Source organism: Peromyscus californicus, unplaced genomic scaffold, assembly GCF_007827085.1.
Source record: "Peromyscus californicus insignis strain IS unplaced genomic scaffold, ASM782708v3 Scaffold_20__1_contigs__length_68692818, whole genome shotgun sequence".
Classification (NCBI taxonomy): Eukaryota; Metazoa; Chordata; class Mammalia; order Rodentia; family Cricetidae; genus Peromyscus; species Peromyscus californicus.
In genome coordinates, this window is record NW_026294503.1 from 59,385,858 (window position 1) to 59,410,192 (window position 24,335).

The 24,335-nt window shown below is 41.3% G+C and overlaps 1 protein-coding gene across 3 annotated transcripts in view; it reads left to right on the forward strand.

The window, feature by feature from the left end:
• Positions 1-24,335, forward strand: part of Tmem117 (transmembrane protein 117) — a 523,663-nt gene that overhangs the window by 64,384 nt on the left and 434,944 nt on the right. For all 3 annotated transcript variants that reach the window (XM_052748758.1, XM_052748757.1, XM_052748756.1), the window contains exon 3: positions 17,440-17,572. In XM_052748758.1, the coding sequence (XP_052604718.1) occupies positions 17,440-17,572 (133 nt within the window). The remainder of the gene's footprint in view (positions 1-17,439; positions 17,573-24,335) is intronic.

Below are 24,335 nucleotides of genomic sequence, written 5' to 3' on the forward strand. Positions count from 1 at the left end.
AGTGAGACATGTTACAAGTTTCCTATTAAAACTGAATATTGGAAGCAATATTTTCTAAATACTTAAAGAGGAAAGAGTTATCAACATTTCAGCTATAATGCTTAAATATGTATTCATCTACCATAGGCACTGATTGCGTGGAGTAACACCCATGCCCGTTACTGGTAATGTAGGTATCAGCCTTCTGACTAAAGGGCACCGTGGATGCTCAACTGTGACACTTGGTGTAAATTAGAGAAGAGGTTAAAATGTCGTTAGTGACATTTACTACACAAACGCTGACCTTCGAAACTACTTTTAGGTCTTCGGGGCTATGGAAGCTATTGTCACGAAGCTCCTTTTTGTCTGTCATCATAACAGCAACTTCTCTTAAGGCAAAGCAAACACTACCACTGTGAACGTTAGACCAGCATACTCTTGGTGGTCTCAGATCTCTCCTCGTAACTCTACCTATCGTAGATAGTTTTCGTCACTCATTCCCATGCTTCAGATTCTAAAGTACCCCTGCTAGTTTGCAGAGTAATAGTAGAGCATACATTTACATATCACTGTGAGTCATCAACCCAGAGCTCAGTGGCCCACTTGGGAACAAACCTCCGTAACCAGGCTTTTCCGTGGCCACCGTGAGAACAGCCCACTGGTGTTGGTTTGGAATCCCTTGAAGCTGTCAGTCTGTCAGCCATCCGAAGACTTGACTGCTCAGTTGTTTTCTCTGGTCACTTGAAGAAGCTCTGACAAGTAGAGAGCAAGCCTTTGACACAAGGAAATGAGTTCACCTGTTTTTTAATGCTTTGCAACAGTTTGAGAAATGTTTGGAATTGTAACCTGTATGAGTCTAAACTCTGAGCTTCACTGAGATGTTTGACCATGTCATCTCATGGTCCATTATCAAGGTGTTTTTACTCACAAGGGATTTTGTCTAGCATTCATTTTCTTAATGTGACAAAAATAGACATTGATTTTATTGGTCCACACAGACACCCATCATTTGATACTTATTTACTACAGACAAATTTCTAAATGGTCTTATTAAATAAAAAACATGGAGCCAAATATAGGGGTGAAAGCCTTAGATCAGGGAAAAAGGGAAAGCCACCAGCCAACCTTACCTTACCAACTCTGCAGCTTGTAAATGTGTGTTACTTCCTGTCTACCCACGCCTTTATTGCCTTGCTGTTCTGCCCTCTCATTGGCTATCTTAGCCCAGCTACCTCACTTCCTCTTCCTATACAGCTCTGTCACTTTCTGTCTGTCTATATAGACCTCCAGGCCTCTATGGTTGGTACTGGGATTAAAGGCGTGTGTCACCATGCTTGGCTCTGTTCCCTAGTGTGGCCTTGAACTCACAGAGATCCTGCCTGATAAGGGATGAAGGGCATGTGCTGCCTGACTTCTTTTTTACTTAAAATGGCTGGCCTTTTCCCCCTGATCTCCAGGAAAGCTTTATTTATTAACATACAAATAAAATGTCACCATATTTTAGCACAAATAAAATATCACCACATTTCCCCTTTTTTTGTCTAATAAAGTTATAACTAATATAAGAAAAACTATATACAATAAGTACAATAACTATATACAATATATTCAAGCAATAAATATATCAACAATGTCTAGTCCATTTGCATTGACAAATTCAGAGAAAATATTCCATTATCTATCCTACTTTGGTGAGTCCAAAATGTACCTAATTCACTTTCTATCTTGTATTACCAACAGAAAACTATCTTATGATGTCTTTCAAAATTATACACAATACCTATTAGTGTGTTTCTTTTCTGAATTTCTTAACAAGGAAAACTGTAACTACAGCTACCTAATCTTCAACTCCCTCAGAGACCTGAGAAGGAAATAATATTACCCAGTAAAACAGGAAGTACAAACAAGTGACTTCCAAAAAATGAATTATGACAGAAACAGCTAGCTACCTGGACAGTCACCCGAGGTTTCTCTGCATGTTGGGACATCATCTTCAGCCTACAGGCTTAGTATATCTGACAGACTCATTTGTGATGTGAAGTAAGATGTACACAAGACCTACAGCTTGACCTCACATTTGGTGTGAGTATTCCATGTACTAGATAAATTTGAATTCTGCCAGTGTCCTGTCATGATTCAGGATTTTAAATTCTGGAAATGGCTGGTGTTTTTGGAATTCGGCTGCCCATTCTTCTCGGCTTGTGGGTGGCTTCATCTCCTTTATTAAATGCCAGTCTACCATTGAGAGGTTACACTCTGTCAGCCTAGTTACTCCTTCAAGAATAACTGTTTCAGCTACTGTTCCACTGCACACCAGAAGCCATTGGTTCACTGCCTGTTCAGCTGCCTTCGAAGAAAGGAGCACTGTACCTTTTCTGGATCACAAAGCCACTTCAATGATGGTGCCATATTGTCCTGGCCTCAGAGGACACTTGTTGTCAAAGCTGCAACCACAATTGTCTTGGCAAGGATTGGTAGTCCTTTGTTTTGTGTCCTGTCTGTCCATTTTGGATAGCATACTGTCAGCAGTCGATGCGAGAGCACTTTGTTGCCCAGTGGCTAACATTTGCCACAGTGAAAGTTAACTCCATATGCAGTTTCTTCAATGCCCATATCTTCTCTGAAGTAGATTGGTACAGCCAGTAACAGATATGTCTCATAGTCATAAAAAAAATCTATGTTACTAAAACATTTTAAATGCCATATTCTGTAGATCTCTGAAGGGTTTGAAGATGACCTGTCTATCTAAAATATATCTGCTTGACCTTGAAAACATACCTAATATGACTACAAGTTCAATTGGGATGTCTAACTACTAACTTTCATTTTTATATCCTAATAGTTGGTAATAATAACATTCAAGGATTAGCAAATTGCATTACATTGTTAAATGAACTGTATGGGTACAATATCCTGAACAAGATTAGAAATATACATACAGCATTTTCTAACAATATCAATCTTAATATACATAATTTGTATACAATATATAACAATCCAATCCAATGTAAAGTATTTAAAACTAGCAGTTGTCTTTTAAAAGTAGATTCAATAATCTACCCATTATTGTATCATTTCTATATCTCTTTTTTTCAGAGTAGATTCAATAATCTACCTCTTATCTATATCTTATTTTTTCTTTTCTTTTTCTTTTTCAAACAAGAACTTTATATCTAATCTCTTTTGTTTAGCCTCTTTCCTGACCACTAACAATAACAACTTGTAACCAACCCTCCTAAACAATGACAATTATCCTAAACCCCAAAACCATTTAAAGACCAAAATCCACCCGCCCCACCTCTTGGGAATATGGACCTCATGTTCTTAAAACTACTTCCTGCTATTTGTGGGTGAAGGAATCTTTAGGGGATGCTGAAAAGAAAAAATTTGGGTTAATTATCAAGTTCTAGGAGAGGTAGCTATATCATTTGTTGTCCAGTCTCTGCATAATGCAAAAGTACAGGGCTTGTCTCAAGTCCTCACTCAAATAGTTTTTGAGACTGGATCATCTCAGCTAGCCATCTCAAAATTGTTCTGAGCAGTTTGTAGTCCAAAGCTGATCTTTTGGAGATATTTGTCAGCTTAGTAGTAGTATTGTTGTCCAAGTGGAATCATCATTGTGGGGCCCCATCATCTTTCTGGAGACTTCAAATTCACTGTTAGGCCTGGTCATAATTCCCTGGAGAAAAACTGATAGAGACTCCAACACAAAAACATGTATAGGCAGCTTTTTTTCTGGAATTAGTTAGTACTTTATATGACCATTAATATCATAATAAAAGTTTAAAATATATACATTAATCTTATACATTTTGATATAAAATTCATACCTTAAGAAAAGTTTAAAGAATCAAAATAGAACCTAAGAATTGAGATTAATGACAATAGAATAGTCCCTTAATTTTGGTTTCCTACCGTCACATATCAGATGGCTCTTTCTTCTGACACAATACAGAGATTTTACATTTTCTTTTTTAACAACATGCTTGGGTTTAGAGGAGAGAGTCATTCTCCAACTCCAAAGCCAGCTTTAATTTTTAATTGAACTGGAACTACAAAAAGACCATTTGTGTTAAGTGTCTGTAGAGAACAGCAGAAACAAACATTTAGAAAGATTTAGAAAATTTTATAGATGATATACCAATAGGCCAATTTACTTTTTTTCTTGGGACATTTATTCTGGATGATTTTGTCCTTTTTCTTCAGATGTCTCATTTGTCCAGTGTTCTTCACATTTCTTAGCCTTCATTTCCTGAAAGACAAAAACAAAAACCCTCCCCCAAGCCTAAGTTTGGGGAGGTTCCCTTTTGGCAAGTTATATCTGATTAAATGAAAAGCATTTGTTTGTGGTGTAAGTTAATTTAAATCCAAGTTAATTGGATGGTCATGCGGGTTGATGAACTATCACCTCTTCTAATTAAGAGGTCTCTCTTGTTCAAATCAAACCTTTATCAATTTTGATGGTATCCACAGCTTATCTTCCCCTGTAGAAACAAAAGCAAAACCTTGTCCCCAATGTAACATATATCCTGGTTTCCATTCTGAGGTCAGCACATCTTTAAAGTATATAGGCTGATTTAATTCTATAGTTTTTTTCTATTATCCAACTTTTGGCAAATGTGTGATTACAGGCTTTACCTGAGTCCCATTACATGCTGCTCATTGGGCAGCTCACTGGTGTCTCTCCTTGCCTTCTTTCTGTCTCTCCACTTGGATTTTCCACCTGTTTCTAAGCTGCCTTGTCATAGGCCAAACAGCTTTATTTATCAACCAATCAGAACAACACATATTCACAGCATACAGAAAGATATAACCCATCATTTTTATAATATGCCAAGGGGAAAGGCAAAAGACCTCCCTCTTGCAAGATCAAAGCACATCGTGTAACAAAGTGTAGACCCTTCCAAACACCTGGTAAACATGCCCATTTTCAAGTCATCCCATTTTATGCAGCTCTGCTGGGTAAAGCAAGCTCAGATTCTCTGACCCTGAGTAATTTCTCCTTAGAAAGCCTCTGTGAGTTCCCACAACAGATGAGCAAGTATCTCTGTGAAATATTGATTTGGAGTCTTTCAGGTAAGTGCTCAGAAGTGATATGTCTAGGTCCTGTGATATATCTATTTTCAGTTTTGTAAGGGACCCAGCAGTGTCTCGGGGGTCCCTCTTTTCACATCTTTATCAATATCTGTTGTTATTGTTTCCATAAAGATTACCATATTGACTGAAGCAAGAGGGAAACTTATTGTACTTTTGCTTTGTGTTTCTCTGGTGGCTAGATTTAATAATTTTTTTTTGTATTTATTGGCCATTTAAATTTCATTTTTTGAGAACTGTCTACTCATTTCATTTGTACATTAATTGATTGGGTGGTCTGATTTCTTGTTGGTTTTTTGATTCTTTCTATATTCTGGATAGTAGTCTTCTGCCAGATGTACAGATTTTCTCTTGTTGGACAACAGAGGTGTGGATAAAGAAGTTGTGGTATCTGTGCCGTGGACATTTCTACCATGAAGGCTACAGTGAAATTATACTGCTTAAAGTCAAGTATCAGCAACTGCAGAGAGCCATATTAAGCAAAATAAGCTAGTCTCACCATAAAGATTTTCTTCCATTTCTACAGGCTGCCTTTTTTACTTGATTAATTACTCCTTTGCTCTATAAGAGCTTTTCAATTTTATGAGGTCCCATTTATCAGTTGTCAGCATTATTTCCTGAGTGACTTGTGACCTATTCACAAAGTCCTTGCTTTGGTCTTGAAATGTTTCCTGTACTTTTCCTTCTTCTGGTTTGAGAGTTTCACCTCCTACATTAAAGACCTTGCTCGAAGTTTTACCCCACACCAGGGTTATTTGGTTGACTAGGTTTCAGCATGCAGCGTGTAGTCTATCAGAACTTCTGACAGTTCAGTTCCTGGAGAGTCTGGGGTCGCCAAGCACCATCTTAAGCATCTTTTTACTAATAGCATCTCACTGTGGCTCCAGGCCAGTGCCCATGGAGAGGGTTTCCCTAGCATTTCTTTCCTCCTCCTGCTGCTGCCATTTCTAATATTTGTCTCCTTTCTTCTCTCTCTTTCTTCTCTCATTAACACATCTGTTACTGAGAATACTGTGCTCTTGTCACTCCACTCACGCGCAGTGGGGAGCTCCCTAGGCTATGCCAGTCTGGCTGCTATGGACTTTGTTCTGTTCCTTTTCAGTTTTGTTCTTCTTTTATTTTCCTATTAAACTGGAGATTTTCCAGCGAGCATCCACCTTTTCTGAGAGTGTTATGCAGCTTCCCCGAGTGTATTCCCTGGAGACTTGGGCAGATGGTCCTCCTGCGCTGTCTACCATCTTTGATCCCAGCTTCTCTGATCTGGTGGGTTTACAGATCTTAAAGAATGACAGTATACAAAAGTGATGTGATGTGTTGCAGCACCATGTACAGTGCATATGTTCAGGAAAACCTACAGAAAACAAGAAAGACTATTTCCAAACGATTTAATGTATTCTAGAGCAAAACCCAGGAGTAGGTAGAAATCAGTAATAATTATGCAAGAGTTAAGGAATCTGCCATATGGTACCATGCTGACACAACACGTATGGTGTTTAAATTATTTTTTCAACTTTGGAGTTCAGATTAAGCAGAAAAAAATAGTTTTTTTAATGAAATCATAGACTCCTATAGAGTCTTACTCACTTTGTACTGACTTATAAGTAGTGGGGATGACTTATAAGTAGTGGGGATGACGGACTTGCTTTTTGGGGACTGGATACTTTTAATTTCACTCAAAGGGAAGATATCTTTTTTGGCTTTGATTGCTACATGATGCCGCATCCCATTTTTTCATTGTACTTTAACCTGGGCTTAGAAAATTGCCCAAATCAAAATGTCTTTACTCTTAGTTTAAGAAGCAAACAATTGATTTATTTTTTCTAAACCACCTTAAAAGACATTAAAAGTCCTTGGCATTGCCTTAAAATTTTTGTGTGGCCAATGTGGGAGCACATTTGCATCTCCACTTTCTCATTTATCAGACAAGGGAGTTGCAATCCGTTGTGCTGCAACGTTATTGCAGATTAAAGAGCAGATTGCAGCTGCTGTAAGTGCCCGTTCTATACAGTTGGTGCTTCTACAGTTACATTTCTGTTACAGAGTTTCTAATGTATCTGCTTTTCAACTCTGTAAGAAGACTGTGCAGAGAGAAGAGTGAGTCTGCAGGTAGTAAAACATCTGTCTACACAGAGGACAGTGGTGAATGGAACTAGGTTCAAGATGAAAGTTGAGTCTGACAGCCCTGAGCACAGAGGTACTGGCAACAGGAATATTGGAGGTGTTGGGGGTGTGGCCGAATCCTGGCCTCTGACCTGACTTCTCCTGTCAATGAATTATGTTCAGGGATGACAGGCCTCCCTTTCTTTCCTCCTTGTGATGACCAGGGACCTGGTGGATAGTCAGGATTGCTAGAAACTGTGGAAATCATGTTGCTCACAGGTCTGATGCACCCCAGGATAGCATCCTAGTACAGAATTGTGATTCATATTTGGTAACTTGACTGTGCAGTTCTCAAGTGTGGACTTTGTAGTGGACAACATTAGGTTGCAGTATGAATAGACTGGACATGCCTGAAACGTTCCTTTTAGTCAGTTGCACTGTGAATCAATTGGATATGCCTGAAGCCTACCTTTTAGTTAGATTAGTATCTGATAGTAAACAAAAAGCTATTTTTTTAAAAATAGATCATTGTTTTCCAAAATTGCTATTAGTAAAATGAAGGCATAAGAATTCAATGATAGTAATGATACTGATTTTTGAGAATTTTAGCCTATAATTTCTACTCCCATTGCCAATTTTAGCACATCTGACATTTCAGAAAGCCTTTTACCTACTTTCACTTGAAGTAACAGAATAGATAAAAATATTTTTTGTTATTAACCATTGAGATAATCGTGCTTTTAAAATAATTGTTTTGAATCTGAGGTGCTTTGTTTTGTTTTGCCAGTTTGGACAACATGAAATTGACATTATATGGAGGTTTTTAACCTGAAAGTACCATTTCCTATGATTATACATGGACCATGTCTATAAAACAGAGACAAAATTGATTTGATCATAATTCTAGAGTATGATATTATATATGAACAATTAAGTGGACTGCCTGTTGGGAGGCACTGTGGATTTCCCATTCTCACATTGGATAGCCACAGCTGTTTCTTTAATGAAGGAGAAGTAATATCAGCATGATATTTCCTGTTGAACAACAATAAATAATTTATTTAAGCTGAATGATTAGTGCAAAGGTTTAATGGAAGTGGTCAATATTTGGACTTTTAATAAAATGTAAGACTTACTACTGTCTTTTATTGAGAATAATTTGTGTCAATATGTGTTTATTTAGGATATTCATATTTTACTGCACTTTTCTCTTAATGCTTAGACCTGAAATCTGCACCAGGCACCACATCTGAGGCACTAGTCATCATTTTTTATGGGTTTCTAACCGTTCTGTCATTTTAGAATCTCATTTGAATTATACACTGTTAAAATATTTTTAGTCTGTGTGGAATTATATTTCAATTCTCTATGTTTGATTTTCTGTCAAATGAAGTGAATAAGAGTATTTTGTGAATAAGCTCCTACTTCTAATGAGAGGTGCTAACCATCTGTTTGATGTTTTTGAATTCTCTTTATGTATAAGAAACATCAAGATTTGATCTGAAGACTAATGGAATAGCACTCTTTGGGAACACAGGCTTATGATGTTATACTTATTTTTTAAAGTTGTATGCGTCTAACTAGAAAACCCCTTTTCTCTAATGGTATGCTGGTGTGTGTGTGTGTGTGTGTGTGTGTGTGTGTGTTAGATAATCTTTGTTGCCATAAGTTTTATGTTTTGGAAGGGATGGTTGAGCCAGGGTCTTACGCACAAGAAGATGCTCTCCTGTTGGGCCTCAGTTCTTTTCTTTTAGTTATTTTTGTTATGTCATTTCAATTAGTTAACTTTTAAGGAAAAATTACCTTGTTAGAAACTGTAAATTCACACAAATTTGTAATAAATATTTTATGTACTCATTTCAGTCTGATTAAAAGCAGATTTCAAATAATGCTCAACTGTGGTGATCCAATTTAATTCTACCTTTCATATCCTTTTTCTAGTGATAAGAAATAAGGCTCGTATTTAGTCAAGTTTTTAATATTAAAATGTGAAATATTAACTACATCTTTAGAGAATATTATCACTGTGTTACTTCAGGTTCACTTAATGTACTGGAGAGTTATGTAGTGACAGAGGAAGCATGAGGAGGAATACATCCTTAAGGGACAAGAGCAATTATTTTCAAAGGCTAGCAGTCTCCAAAGTTGACAGGTGTGGAGGTAATCTCTCATTGATCAAACAAATCATCTGGTCTCCAAAATGAAACTAGACTTGAATCATCATGCAGTCCAATCCCTTATGATATATCTGGAAAATGACCATTCAGTCTTGTCAGCACTGACAGGAGCTTGCTGTCTCCTTAGCAAGCCTATTCTAGAAGTGCCTTTGGTGTACTACTCCACTATATAAAATACTAACCAAGGAAGATGACCCAGACAGCATCACTGACCTAAACTTTAAGGCTTGTAGGAAGGATAGGAGTTGGTGGCCTGTGGAAAAGGAAGAATACCCAGGCAGAGGGTTCAACACAGACATAAAAAAACAAAACCTGATTGGTGCTGGGGGAAGCAGAGTGGAAGATGGGGAGCGGTGACCAGGAAGCTTGCTGGTCAACCAACTGATGCCCTGTAGACCATGTGCAAAAGCTTAGATTTTCACACTGCAGGTGAAGAAGTGATCACTGAAAGGTTCAAATGAAGGAGGATGTGGCTATATTTATGTTTCAATTAGGTCTACTGACTGTGTGGAAGGTGTGCTTGAGATGGGGAAGGCCAAAGGTAGAAAGGCCAGCTGGGAAGGTGTTGGAATAGTTTCATCAAAAATCAATGCAAAACTATATATGGAAAAGAAGAGTAAAATAATAGGACTGTTGAGCAAGGAAAAGATGAATTCTATTGTGGATTGTTTTGAAAATTATTAAAGAGTGAGGTCAAAAGCGATTTAAGGATGACAAAAACCAGGCTGGAGATCTGGACAATTTGTTGTTGGGACAAGGATTGGGGATTTGGAATTTGTTTTCTTTCATGTGCTGAGTTTGATTTTCCAGTAGTCCATTCAGGATGAGTCTGGGCAGAAGCTGAGGTGGAAAGGTCTCTGCTTGACATGGATGCTGGACTCAGGAGACTAGATACAATCATGGACTGTTATGAAGACAAGCCTGATGACAGATCGTGGGAGCATACCATCACTTATGGGACAAGTAGAAGAGGAGATTCCTAAATAAAATAGTCACCCAGGATAGTCACAAAGACAGGACGAGGACAAACTGTGCTTGCTGATAGGGAAGTCAAGAAAATGCAACATTAAAAGGACATCGCCATACACAGCCAAGATGCCCAGTAAATTAATGCCCAGAGTTTCTGCAGTGGGCAGTGGTGAGTGCCATGAGCATTTGCCAGAACAATGCCAGTGCTGTGTTTGCATGGCCAATTAGATCTCAGGGAGTGGGTGCGGTGATCATTTCTTTTCATGAAATCTGGATAAAAAGACAAGGAGAATGAACGTAGTTTAAGGACATGAAAACAAGCAAGCATTGTTTTTAGGGTGAACGAGATTTTGGGGGCAGAGGGAAAAAGATGAGGAAAAAGGGAGCGATTGAGTGTACAGAAGAAAGAATAGTTAGCTGTGGCCAGTTCCTGGGAGAGTGGATAGCACTTCTGAAAAGGCGTTAGGTGAGGTCTTTTTGGAGAACAGTTTTGAATCCTCTGAGAAACAAGAGAAGGAAGAAGGAATGCTCTTGAAAGTAGAGAGTGGATGAGTATGAGTGGGTGCGGAGTTGAGAGTAATCATGTTGAATGGCCATAGTTATTGAATCTGGGATAGATATCATATCCTGAGAGTGAAGAGGTGAACGTTGACACAGATGCTGAGGAGAAAAATGGGAAAAGTTGGCAAGCACAGTGACAGCCGTTACTGAATGACTGTTCCAGGCTATGGCACCTGGGATTCGAGATCATGGGCCAATGCTGTGAGTGGTGGTCAACCTAGTCATGTAGTGCCCCCCCCTCCCCACAGCACTTTAACAGAATCAGTGAAAGCAGTCTGTAGTTCTGAACTACAGTTGGGGTTTTTCAAAGGACTTATAAAACACATATAGAGTGTACAGGAAATCAGGATGTTGGAAAGTCTGATAAGGAAATTGGAGTTTCGTGTTAAATAGGAATCAATGGTGCTGCAGAAGGAGCTGGTGTATGAGGAGATCTGAGGTGGAGGGAGGTGTGAACAGCTGAGGAAATCTCTGTAGGGCTCAGGGGAGCAGGGCAGGAGGAGGGCAGATGTAGAAATATAGAGTCCCATACAATACGGTATTGTTTGTGTTCTACCTCCTAGCAACTGGACCAACATTTATTTTAGAGGTAGTTATGTTCCAGGCACTGTGGTGTCTTAGTGCATTTTCCACAGCTGTTAAAAGAACACTGAGGACAAGATGATTTATAAAGAGTCGAGATTATTTTTGCTTCATGATTTCAGAAGCTGAGAAATCCAGGAACATTGTGTTCCTCAGCTTTGGAATAGCTCATGCTGCTTTGAAATGCCGAGAGCAGTTGGACATGTACAAAGCAAACAAACCATGCAGAGTGTCTTCATTTTATAACAACCTATCTCATGGTTACTAATCCAGTCTTGAGAGAATTAACCCAGGCCCCAGGCACTAATCTTCCCTAACAACTTAATCATCTCTTAAAGACCGCAGCATCTCTCAATGCTATTAAAGTAGGAATTAAATTTCTATGAGTTTTCGGGGGTATCTAACCGTGTTCAAATCATGGCAGCATGCACAGAAACAGGCAGAAAAGAGAACCATGGTCCCCATTTCACTGCAGTGCATAGATGGTACAGTGTGTACAGGTCAGGCAATGGCTGTGTCAAGTGTGGGTCTTAGGTCTCCTACAGGTGTGTAGTCTCAGTGAGAACAATGTAGGCTGTGATTGCCCTTCAGTCTTCTGCTCAGCAGAAATGTTTTACTGTGTATTCCTTCAGCCATGAGTACAGAGAAAAGTGGAGGAAATAAAGTTTCCATTTGGGCTATTTAAACTTCCTTCTCATCTGACTTCTCAGCTGTCTTCTATCTGGTCAGATGACACTAACGTGTTAATAATAGCTTCAGAAATAGGCAATGACTATAGAGAAGTTAATTTCTCACTTACTTGAAGCCCTGAACAGGGCAAACACTTCCGTTCGAAGCAGTGACTCAAGACCGTAGGGAAATATTGACACAATACTGGTAATTTTCAGATTGTTTTTCTGTTGCTGAAAAGCTATTTAGACCCTTTCAGGTGCACAGAACATCCTGAGATGAGCCCCTTCCATTTGCATTTGCCATTCTACCACGCCTGCTGTTCTCAGTGGGCGGTGATGTCCCCAACCACCTCCTTGGCACTATCACCCTGCTCAAGGTGCTGTGGGTCATCCTGATCATTGCACTCTTACTGAAGGCTTGTGGTCCCCTTTCCTGGAGACTTGCTCAGTCTGACACTCTGAATTTCCAAGGCTGTGACCCTTGAGCCCTTGACCTTTCCTGCATTTCTATGTCATCTCCAATGAATGTAGCCCCCAGAAGACCTCAGCCTTTGTATCTCCTACAGACCTAGAAGCCTCCTTGAACCCATTCTGTCTCCTGTGCTAACAACTTCCATTTAGTGGGTCTACCCCTATCACATCTGGAACCACAAGCACTCCCGTTCCATCTCCTCGGAGGGCCTTTCATCACACATGCCTCGTGGGAGAAATACTTTGGAAGGAAAGGGGTCCAGAGTCATGATTTTTAAAAGTCGGGCAGCGTGTTCGTATTTCACCCAGCGACAACACCTGGGAGAAAGAGCTTAAAAGCGGGAAGGGGCTTATTGCTCAGGGTTTCGGAGGTCTGGTCCACAGCTGGCTGAACCCAGGGCAGTGGGGCTGTGCTGGGTCTGAGCATCACGGTGAGGAGGAAGGGAGGAGAGCAGAGCAGCCCGCCACAGGAAGCAGGAGTGAGGGAGGGACACGGGACCAGGTGCACCCTTCAAGTTCATACTCCTTGCATCACCCACTGCTTTCAACCAGCCCCCACCTCCCAATGTTGGTACCAGCTCCAAAAACAGTGACCCATCACATGGGTGTGTGGGGGACAGTTCATATTCAAACCACAGCAAGTAGTGAGTAGACAGGACGTACTCATTTCTCTTCCAGTGATGCAAACGCATCAGCCGCAAAGCCAAGAAGCCGAGTAATTCCTCCGAATTCTCTCTTGCACTTGCCTACCTGTATCTTCTGCATTTGAGGTCTCGTTTTACCTGTGGTGAGATTATTAGTCTTGTTGGGACTGTGTTCGACACCCATTATCTTTTTAGGACAAGTTTTTGTATTCTCACCAATGTGTCTAACCCTTTTGACATTGTCACACTACCTTGTCATCTAAAAAAACCTGGGCTTGAGAGCCATGCAAGTTCTGAAAACAATTGTAAAACATTTCATAATGTTTTAAGGACACTGACGACTTTGTATTGGGCCCCACTGAGAGCTACCCTTGGCTGCATGTGGCCTGTGGGTTGCAGATTAGGCACGCCTGATAGATAACTCCAGGTGGCTTTGTCTAACTTTTGTAGGCCCTCAATATCTGTGCCTTTCCACCCTCACCTCAACACATAATGGTTTGGATGCCACTTGAATAACTAAGCTATACTTTTCAGTCACTTTGTCATAATGAAGGTGGTAGTCCATATAGAACAAGATTATTTTATTATAAAAATAAGGGTGCCTTTAGTTTTATAAAGATACATAGGATCAAACTAAAAATAATTTTGACTAGATCTCTTACTGATGTATTTTCCTCTATTGTTCCACGAAGCCTCTTGTCACAGAGGTATCACCTGAGACTCTCCTAGCAGAAAGCATTAGAAGGTTGTGGATTCTGTGGTCTGTAGCATTAGTGGCATACACTAGCTCTATGTGTCTGTGGATTCCATATTTGCAGGTTCAGCCAACAATGAATATAAAATATGTGAAAAACATTGCACCTGTACTGAACATGTACAGGATTTTTTCCCTCTGGTCATTTCCCCCTAAGCAATACAGCAACTATTCTCACAGTTAAGGGATTATAAGAAATCTAGAGAAGATTAAAAGTGCATGAGAGGATCTGTGTGGGGTACATGCCAATGCCATGCTATTTTATGTAATGGACTTGAGCATACATGGGTTTTGGTACTCATGGAAGGCTCTAGAGTCAATCCATTGTGGATAGTAGTTGACTGGAATTTATTGCCCAAACCAACACTACTAGGAAGAAATGATGGGACCACCATTAGTCTTTATGCCAGGAGAGTAATTATGCCACTGGCGATCCAGTTAAACAATGTGCATGACCACCTTGCAGGGCAGAGACTGTGTGTGTTCATCAGACATCTTTATGTACTTTCGAGGTTCTGGGTTTGATTAGATTATATGGGAAAGTCATTTGTGGGGCCATTCAGTTGATGGCATCCGTGGATACCTGTTTCTGGCATAGGTAGTTATTTATCGAGTTAATCTTGAAGTTGCTTCAGGGGAGGTTTGATGTGATTTGACTCCATCATTGTGTCACACCAAGGCTGACCGTGTGCTGTGCTCTTCCAGTGAGTTCTAACCCTGCTAACCTGTCATTTTACACTGATGCGTCTAATGCCTGGAATTACTGCCTGTGAGCTTGGTGATGACCGTGTAATGGGTCCATCACATTTCTACTTTTACTAACTTTGTGTTATTTCAGGCAGCACATGGTTAATTCACAGTGCTTTATTTGCAGAGCACTCCCAAAATCACGGGTATAAAATCAGTCTGTTAGTGAATTTTTGACATAAATAGACATTGAAAAAGAAATCCACGTTTAGAGTCTTAACGGAATTCTGATTGCAAGTCCTCATGGTTCCTTATGACGATTGCATTAAATGCACAGGCCTTTGCAGCGGAAAAGACAGGAGGCACAGAGGACCCTGCAAGACAGTCTGTGAACACAGTTAAGGCCGTGTCTTCACTCATTGCCAACTGCTGCTTGACCCTCAGCATTCTCTTGCTTGTGTCTCTGGCAACCAGGACCGTGTCTGGCATATAAAAGGAACGTATTAGATATATTTCTTCAATGAATGAACAGATATTTTTATCATTTGTTTTAAGATGTTCATGTCATTTTTGTTCTTGTTGTGGTTGTTTTTTTGTTTGTTTTTTTGAGATAGGGTTTCTTTGTGTAACTGCCTGGATGTCCTAGAACTCATTCTGTAGACCAGGCTGGTCTCAAACTCACAGGGCTCCATCTGTCTCTGACTGCCAAGTTCTGGGATTAAAGGTGTGCACCGCCACCACCTGGCTATGTCCATATTTTTAGCCCCAAACACTTTCTGCCTAATATCTTTTTACTGTGATAGTCCTGTCAGTGTCTCAGAGAGAGGCTTCAACATTCCCGGCTTTCCATAATTGCTTCGTTAATCCTCAAGTTCTAAAATCTTGTCAGTGGTGGTGCTAGTATCATTTGTTTTGGTAGAGCCTTGTGCATTATTTTATTAGCTATACAGTTACATTTTCCTTTTGAAATCTTTGTGCGTGTGTGTGTGTGTGTGTGTGTGTGTGTGTGTGTGTGTGTGTGTGTGTGTAGGGTTTGGGATGGAATTCAAGTCCTGCATTTGCAAGACAAAATTTACCAGCTGCTCTATCTCAGCCCCTCCTGACCTTCATATTTGCTCTTTGCTTCTCTGTGAGTCAAGAAGACATGTGTAAGCCATCTGCCTTTTTTTCCCCCTCTAGCTAAAGTTATGGATAGGAAAATGTTTCCCAGTTTCCAAGTGACATCTAATATGCTATTTTAACCAAAGTAAATAGAAGGGCAAGTTTAACAGTTAACCCTTGACATTCTAAAACTTATTTTTATTTATGCATTATGTGTATGTGGGGACCTTTGGAAGCCAGGATGGGGCATCAGACTCCCAGAGCTGAAGCTGGTGGTTATGAACCACATGACATGGGTGCTGGAAACCCAACTTGGGTTCTCTGGGAGAGCAGTAAGGGCTCCTAAGTGCTGAGCCATGTAGCTAAGTCTTAACAGACCTCTCTCTGTTCATAAGCTGTCTCTAGCAAGATCATTTCAGGTGGAAATTTTGTCTATTTCATGACTTTCATGTAGTTAAAAAGGGAGCTTTTTTTGTTGTATTGAGACATTTAATTATAAAATCTCAAGTCAACTTCATTTTAAAGATATTTTAATCATGTGCGTGTGCGTGTGCGTGTGCGTGTGCGTGTGTGTGTGTGCTCATGAACATAGTGGACCACAGAGGCCAGAAAAAGGTATTGGGTCCCCCTTCAGCTGGAGTTACAGGTGGTCGTGAGAACCCTGCCATGAGTACTGGGACTGAGCTAGGGTCTTCTGTAAGATGGTACGTGATCCTAACTGTGAACCATCTCTAGCCCCTCTGCCCCATTGTGTGCTTCTTCTATCTATGCCATCTCCCTGCTCCTTGAATAGATAAGCTTTCTGAAGAAGGGAAATAACCACACCAGGCAAAGTTTATCTTTAGAGAGGCTTATTCTCACCATTTTCCTTCTCTTGGGTTTTATTTACAGAAAAAAAAGCATACTCATCTCTCAGAATACTTGAATCCATAGATTTAACCATTTTGTGGGATACCTCTGATATTAATAATTTTTGTTCAGTGTTTATCCCAATATATATTTCTTTTCTTAAAATTTTACCGCTTTAACCTCGTCTCTCTCTTTTTTTTCATTTGTCATTGTAAATTGGATTCCGTGGATCAGAATGGAAATGGTATTTTCCCACAAGACACCCTGCTGTCTGTGACACACACATGTGACCCCCCCTCTCACACATGTGGCTGTACAAACTTTTAAGAGAGGAGTGAGGCTAAGTCCTCTGTGTCTGATGGCAGGATCTTTGGTTTCCTTGTCATGTCTCTTAAGAAACCGAGTCGTCTTCCAAGTGGAGCTGGCCGTGATATGAAGAACGGGCATCTAGAATCAAAAGGAAACCACGTAGAACTTACTTATTGTTCTTTTGCTGTCTGCCTTACATAGTTTCAGTGTGAACCAAAACCACATTTAGGAAATAAAATACAGCAAGGGTGGTGTTCTGATTTACTCCCATGCCAGTGTAATGGATAAGCCCTGGGTAGTAGTTCTCACATAGACCACTTCCTACAGCAATACTAGTTGTCTTGGATCTTAGTCATTATCCATTCCTCATATAAAAACAAAAAGGCATTCTGTAACCATTTATCCCAAAGGTATTCTCGTGGTGAAAATGAAGCAGAGACACATGAATTTCAATTGCCAGTGTACACTGACTCATAATGTTTATATTTCAGGCCAGTTGCTCCGGTTAAAAATGTTTCGTGAAGACCACGGATCGTGGATGACGATGTTCTTCAGCACCATCCTGTTTCTTTTCCTCTTCTCTCACATATACAACACGGTTCTGCTGATGGATGGGAACATGGGGTGAGTCATTGCCTGCTCCCCTTGTGCTGCGCTCCGGGGAGGGCGCGAAATTCTCAGAACTCACCCAGCGCTTTCAGGTGTTCAAACGTGTCACTTTGCAGACACTGTGCCCTCAATATGGATAGTCTGTGTTTGTCTTACTTAGGACATTTAGAACCTTTCTTCTTTTTCAGAAGATGAGGCGTTTTACAACACTGAGGCTTGTTCCTTATTTTTAAAAACTATACTTGTGGTATAGTTTTAAGGCAGACATCAATTTTATTATAGTGGGAAAGAACATGAAAGTCAGGAAGTGTCATGGGTGTGGCCGGGCTGTGACGGGCTCCAGGTTTGCAGTTCAGTGCTCCACAATGCCTAGCTCAGGAAAGATCTTTGATATTGGTAACTTTTTTTTTTCTGACAGGGTCCAGATGTGTAGTCCAGGCTGCTTTTAAAGTCATGATCCATGTCTGGTGTGATAGCATAGAAACAACCAAACAACCAACTAAACAAACAACACCTCTTTCTAACAGTTTCAACAGAGAGAAACTGGGTCCTGTTTGGACTCCCTGGATCAAATGCAGATGGAGCACCACCCTTAGCGGATTACAGCAGCAGGCAGATTTGGAGCACCACCCTTAGCGGATCACAGCAGCAGGCAGATTTGCTGATAACCTCATTGTAGAGTTTCTTCCAACTTCCTTCGGCTCTTCAGTTGCAGAGCAAAGCCCAGAGGCCAGTCTTTGAACACAGTGTCCTCTAGCCTTGCTTCCAGTTGAGTTTTAGAGGCAGAACATTGGAGACTGCTTCATCTTACAGTCTTAAGAAGTAGCTGAGTACCAACAACAAGCCATTTATGTGTTGGGCACTGAGATAAGTGCTAGGGAAGTTGTCTGTCCTCCTCACTAGACTAGGGCCTCTCCCTCTAGGGTACAGGCTAGCTAAGACCTCCACCCATTTCTGTTGGGTGAGGTGATTTAGATGCTATATACAGACTTTGGCCACCACTTTTGAGTGCTGAGAGTGAAGCCCATTTAACATCTTACTGCTTCTCACTGTGAAGGGGCTGACTAGTGATGGAAAAGCACATGTTTCACAAGGATTATACTTTACAGGAGCAAAATCCCTGAATGGTTTTAGATCAAATGTTCAGGCCTTAGAACACCATTAAATGTGTTGTCATGATTATTTTTGTACCCAAATAATGACATTGACAGTGGGTTTATTTTTGATGGTGGGGTTATAGGTTCCCACCTGGTTTCCTCAGAATACTCCTCGACTCTGATCCCGGGATAACAGTGCATAGTGACAGCCTGGAATTACCTAAGGCAACCAGAGAGAGGGCTTCCCGTAAGACTCTACACTTTCAAAGCACTGGATGGAGCCTGATATGATAACACAGGCCTATAATTCCAAGCATCTGGGAGCCTGAGGCAGGAGGACTGTTTATATTTTTATATGGAGCTGATAAGGCCTGTGTTAAGGTTTTAAGTGAGGATAGAGAGATTTAAAAATAGTAAACTGAATGCAGTAACATGTAATCCCCTGCACAGAGTAAAACACTCAGCAGCTAAATCAAAATAATCCTAAAGAGGGTGCACAGCTGCTGAGAACTTAGGATCAGGCGTGAGGTCTCTCAGTTCTAAACCTCACACTGACCCTATGCAACAGGGACTTTTGTTGTTATTAATCCCACCTATCAAGAATAAGACCTCTACCACAATTCAAAGCCAAATTTGAAGCAAGCTTTAATTAAATACTGGCAAGGTGGGTGGGCTCTGGCCAGGTTCATTTCTAGGTTTCCAGAAGATGGCCCTGAATCAGGGTTTATAGCAGCTTAAGTATTTCCCATCAGGTCCAATCAGAGGCATGCATGCATCCTGACATACCTCCAGCCTACATCCAATCCGGGTAAACATACATCCTGACGTATTTCCTGCCTGAGAACCTCCTGCTCACATGTGATCAAGCACATCTGGTGCAGATGGGTCAAACAAACTTGTCAAGGGCAGTGAAAACATGTGGCTTGTTGTCTCCATAAACAATAGCCTCCTCCGTTTCAGGAACTCTCTTTGAGCAAGATGCTTGCTGATCAGAGACATTTTTGTTTCACGGATCTCTTAGGCATAGTAATTAAACCTTAAAATGTAACTTTGGCTCTCAAAATTTTCTCCATTTTATGGATCAAGAAACTGAGGATTGCCCAAAGTTGCATTCTAGTTAACTCCTTATTCAAAACAATAATAGAGAGGTTGACCTATTAAGTAGTGACTTCTAAGGGCCCATTGCCTGAAAGGCTAGCATGGAAGTCCCTCTAGACTGACCCAGTGATTGAGTTCACTACATCCCTGTTAGTCTTCTCCGTACTTTAAAGCTGACTTTGATAACTAAAAGAAATAGGAGGTATGTGTAGTCACTAAGTGAATGGTTTACAGTTTATAAGTAGTATCTTACTAAACTTGTGGTTCCCTTTTATTCTCAGATTGAATGCATTATTAGAGATTATGGAATATTTGAACTCTGGTGTGATAATTGAACTCTCCAGTGATCCATCTCACATTTGCTAGGAAAGAACCTTCTCTTGAAAAATGTCAATTGAAAAAAAATACGCAGCAAGAGACAAATTGCTTAAAACATCAAATGGCCATTTCTGAAGGCTGCACTGCCAGCGTTTATCATGTGTGCCATGTGGCTGAGCGAGTACTTCAAAGCCTGTTTGTAAATTTGCTGGACAAATCAGTTCCTAGAGAAAAGGGCTTTGTATGCTTCTGGGGTTCTCCGGGAGGCATGGGTATGTGAGGTATTGATTCATCCTGTGTCGGGCAGGAAATGATGGAAAGGACTGGGGGCATGTGGACGTCACAGGAGACTGACTTATGCCAGAGGATTGCTACTAGTAGAGAACTCAGGCTTCTTCACACCAAATCCTTGAACTCTCCGGTTATCTGTCTCACATTTGCTAGGAAAGAACCTTCTCCTGAAAATGTCACATGAAAAAAATACACAGCATGGACAGTTTGCATGGACGGTTCCAATCTGGCTTAGGGATGCTTCTAGTAATGTTGGCCTAGACCCATTCCCAGAGTGTTTTCTGAACCCAGGAAACCTAGTGTGGCCACTAGACCTGTGTTCATATATTTTGGGACTTTCTAGACTGAATGCTTCGAGACTAGAATATGTGTTGAGCATCGGTAGGGTTTCAGAGATTGAAAAAAAAAAAGGAGGGGGTAGTTCTAGCTTGGTCTGCTTTTAAAAATCTCCAATTTAGAACTGAGTATAGGGCTGGAGAAATGACTCAGAGGTTAATAGCACTGACTGCTCTTCCAGAAGTCCTGAGCTCAATTCCCAGCAACCACATGGTGGCTCACAACCATCTATAATGAGATCAGGTGCCCTCTTCTGGTGTGCAAGCATACATGGAGGCAGAATGTTGCGTACATCATAAATAAATAAATCTTAAAAAAAGAAAAAGAACTGAGTATAAATTGAGTATAAGCTGAGGCCCATGAACCCCGAGTTCAGAGAACAAGCTCTGGCCAGAACTTGCTGGATCAGAGGTAAATTGCCCGGCTCCCGTTTTCGCCCAGTTGAATTCCTGAAGCAGACATTGATTCCTAAGGTTTTAGGCGTCTTTGGGGAATGAACTGAGGTGCAGGGAGAAAGACAAAAGGCAAAGGAGCTTCATGGACCAAAAGAGCAGAGATTTTGACTGTCACATTTCCTAGCATGGTGTGGAGACCTCTCTATGCACAATTCTCATTCTGCTCTCTACACCCCACCGTGCCCAAATCCTGCCTGTCGTGGCTTCTCCTGTCCTTCAAGGCTTTTTTTTTTTTTTTCACCAAAATGAGTTAAAGATAATTTGAGTTCCCTTCATGTGCTGGAGGTTGTAGGTAACGTTCCTAGGCAGCATTTTGCCTTAAGCATTTTATAAGCAGTTTCTTTCTCCGCAATAGGGGTGGACCCAGTAACCTCTTCTGCTGTACAAATCATAGGACTGTTGGAAATACAGCGCGGCTGGATGGATTGTTAAAATGCGTCACTGAGCTTATCCTGAAATAGGACAAAACACGAGGGGAAATGCAGAAGGACCTGAATACCAGGCAGCAACTTAGGGACTTGTGGGGTTTCAGCCTCTGGCAGAGACCAGGACTGAGGATTGGGGCTTTGTGCTGACTAGTTTTATGTCAACTTGACACGTGCTAGAGGCATCAGAGAGGAAGGAGTGTTAATGCCGCTGATCAAGAATAAGACCACTACCATGGTTTAAAGCAAAATTTGAAGCAAGTTTTAATTAAATACTGGTCAGGTAGATGGGCTCTGGCCAGGTCCATACCCAGGGTCCCGGTAAATGAGGCTGAGTCACGGTTTGTAGCAGCTTAAGAGGGAAAACCCATAATTCATTGCATCTTCCATCAAGTCCAGTCAGGGGCAAGCATACATCCTGATGTACCTCCAGCCTATGTCCAGTCAGGGGCAAGCATACATCCTGATGTACCTCCAGCCTATGTCCAGTCAGGGGCAAATGTACATCCTGATGTACCTCCAGCCTATGTCCAGTCAGGGGCAAATGTACATCCTGATGCATTTCCTGCTTGTTCTCCTCCGGCCCACTTGTGATCAAGCACATCAGTGCAGATGGGTCAACCAAACTTGTTTAGAGGAGTGAAAACATGTGGCTTGCTGTCTTACATAAACAATAGCTTCCAGAATTGTGGAAACTATTTGTCCTTGAGCAAGAGGCTTGTAGATCAGGGATATCTTTGTTTTATGGATCTCTTAGGCATAGTGATTAAAACGTAAAATGTAACTTGGCTTTCAAAGGAGCCTCAGTTGAGAAAATGCTTCCATAAGATAGGGCTGTAGGCAAGCATGTGGGGTGTTTTCTTAATTAGCGATTGATGGGGAAGGGCCCAGCCCACTGTGGGTAGTGCCATCCCTGAGCTGGTGGTCCTGGGTTCTACAAGGAAGCAGGCTGAGCAAGCTATGGGGAGCAAGCCGGTAAGCAGCACTCCTCTATGGCCTCTGCGTCAGCTCCTGCCTCCAGGTGGCTGTCCTGCTGGAATTCCTGCCTTGACTAGCTTTAATAATGAACTGTGATGTGGAAGAGTAAGGGAAACAAACCCTTTCTCAAGTTGCTTTTGGTCATGACGTTTCATCACAGCAATAGAAATCTGAACTGAGGCAGCTGGAAATGAGAAATCAGAAGTCCTCTAGGTAGAAGATTCTGCCCTGTGCGACAGAGAAAGAGTGAACCGACGACACACGAGAGCGGGCACAGCCAGGCAGCTGTGAAGTACGTCCAGCCTAAACTGTGCTTTGTGGGACAGAGTTCTCCCAGAGAACTCACAGGCACCGATGCGGTCTCGGGGTTTGAATGCAGCTTCTTGAGGAGTCTGAGTTCATGTCACAACCCTGAATATTTTCTTCGACCAATTTCAGACTCTTACTTCCCTGGAGTCCCCCCCCCCCCCCCCCCCCCCCGCTCCCCCCCCGGGAACTTGTGTACTTCCCAGTTTATGTGCAAAGCAGTTTGATTTCCTCCTGCCTCAACTTCTGTCAACTTACCTGAACAGTCCACGAAAAAGGAGCCAAGCACTCATAGGCACCAGAAAGAGTATGGTAGCCACAGTTGAGAGTTTGTAGCCACAGCATAACAGCTGAAGAATAATGCATTGTTTATACATAGGATGAAACCCCCAGAAAGAAAAACCTAGGACGAGAACTGGAAGCCATTTTCTTCCACAGTGCTGGGGCTGACTTCGTCAAAAATAATTCTAATTGAACCCTCCAATTCAGCTGTGCTCCACAAGGGGTCTTAAAACCTATCTGTTTAGGGTTGGGGTTAGAGTTCAGAACTCTTTTATTTGGGAGGAATGAGGAGAGATGTGCTCCGAAGTCCAGGCTGACATCTTACTGATTAGAAAACTAAGTATGTCTGTAGCTTAAGTTTTCCTGCCTGGCCCACAGTCAGAACAAATCTCTCTCACCTGCCAGTCCCACAGCCTCTCAAACCCGACCAAGTAAACACAGAGACTTATGTTGGTTTCAAACTGTATGGCCGTGGCAGGCTTCTTGCTAACTGTTCTTACAGCTTAAATTAATCCATTTCCATAAATCTATACCTTGCCACATGGCTCGTGGCTTACTGGCATCTTCACATGCTGTTTCTCATCGTGGCGGCTGGCAGTGTCTCTCTGACTCAGCCTTCCACTTCCCAGCTTTATTCTCCTCCTTGTCCCGCCTACACTTCCTGCCTAGCCAATGGCCAATCAGTGTTTTATTTATTAACTAATTAGCAACACATTTGCCATACAGAACATTCCACAGCACTTCCCCCCCCCTTTTTTTTTCCAAAAGGAAGGTTTTAACCTTAACAAAGTAAAATTACATACAATTTGGGAATTTGGGCGTAGCTTCTCTTACTACTTCCTGCTGGAGGGGGGCGCTGTATCTTATGGGGAAACAAAGAAAATTTTAGGATTATGGAATAGTCCATGAGGGTGTATCGTCTGAGCCAGTTGCCTTCAAACCATTCTGGATGTTGGATCATCTGGGCCATGGTGTCATCGGAGACCTTTCAGGGGGTCTTGGCTGGTCAAACCTGATGTGTCTTAATCTGGAACAAATCCATAGCCTCTGGCTTTCTGTGGAAACAAAAGCAGAGTCTCCTTTCCAAAGTAACATATCCTTATATCCAAATTTTGAAGTCAAGGTACCTTTAAAATATACATTTTGGCATAACTCAACAGCTTTTACAATCAAATATTTTTCTGCAGTTAAA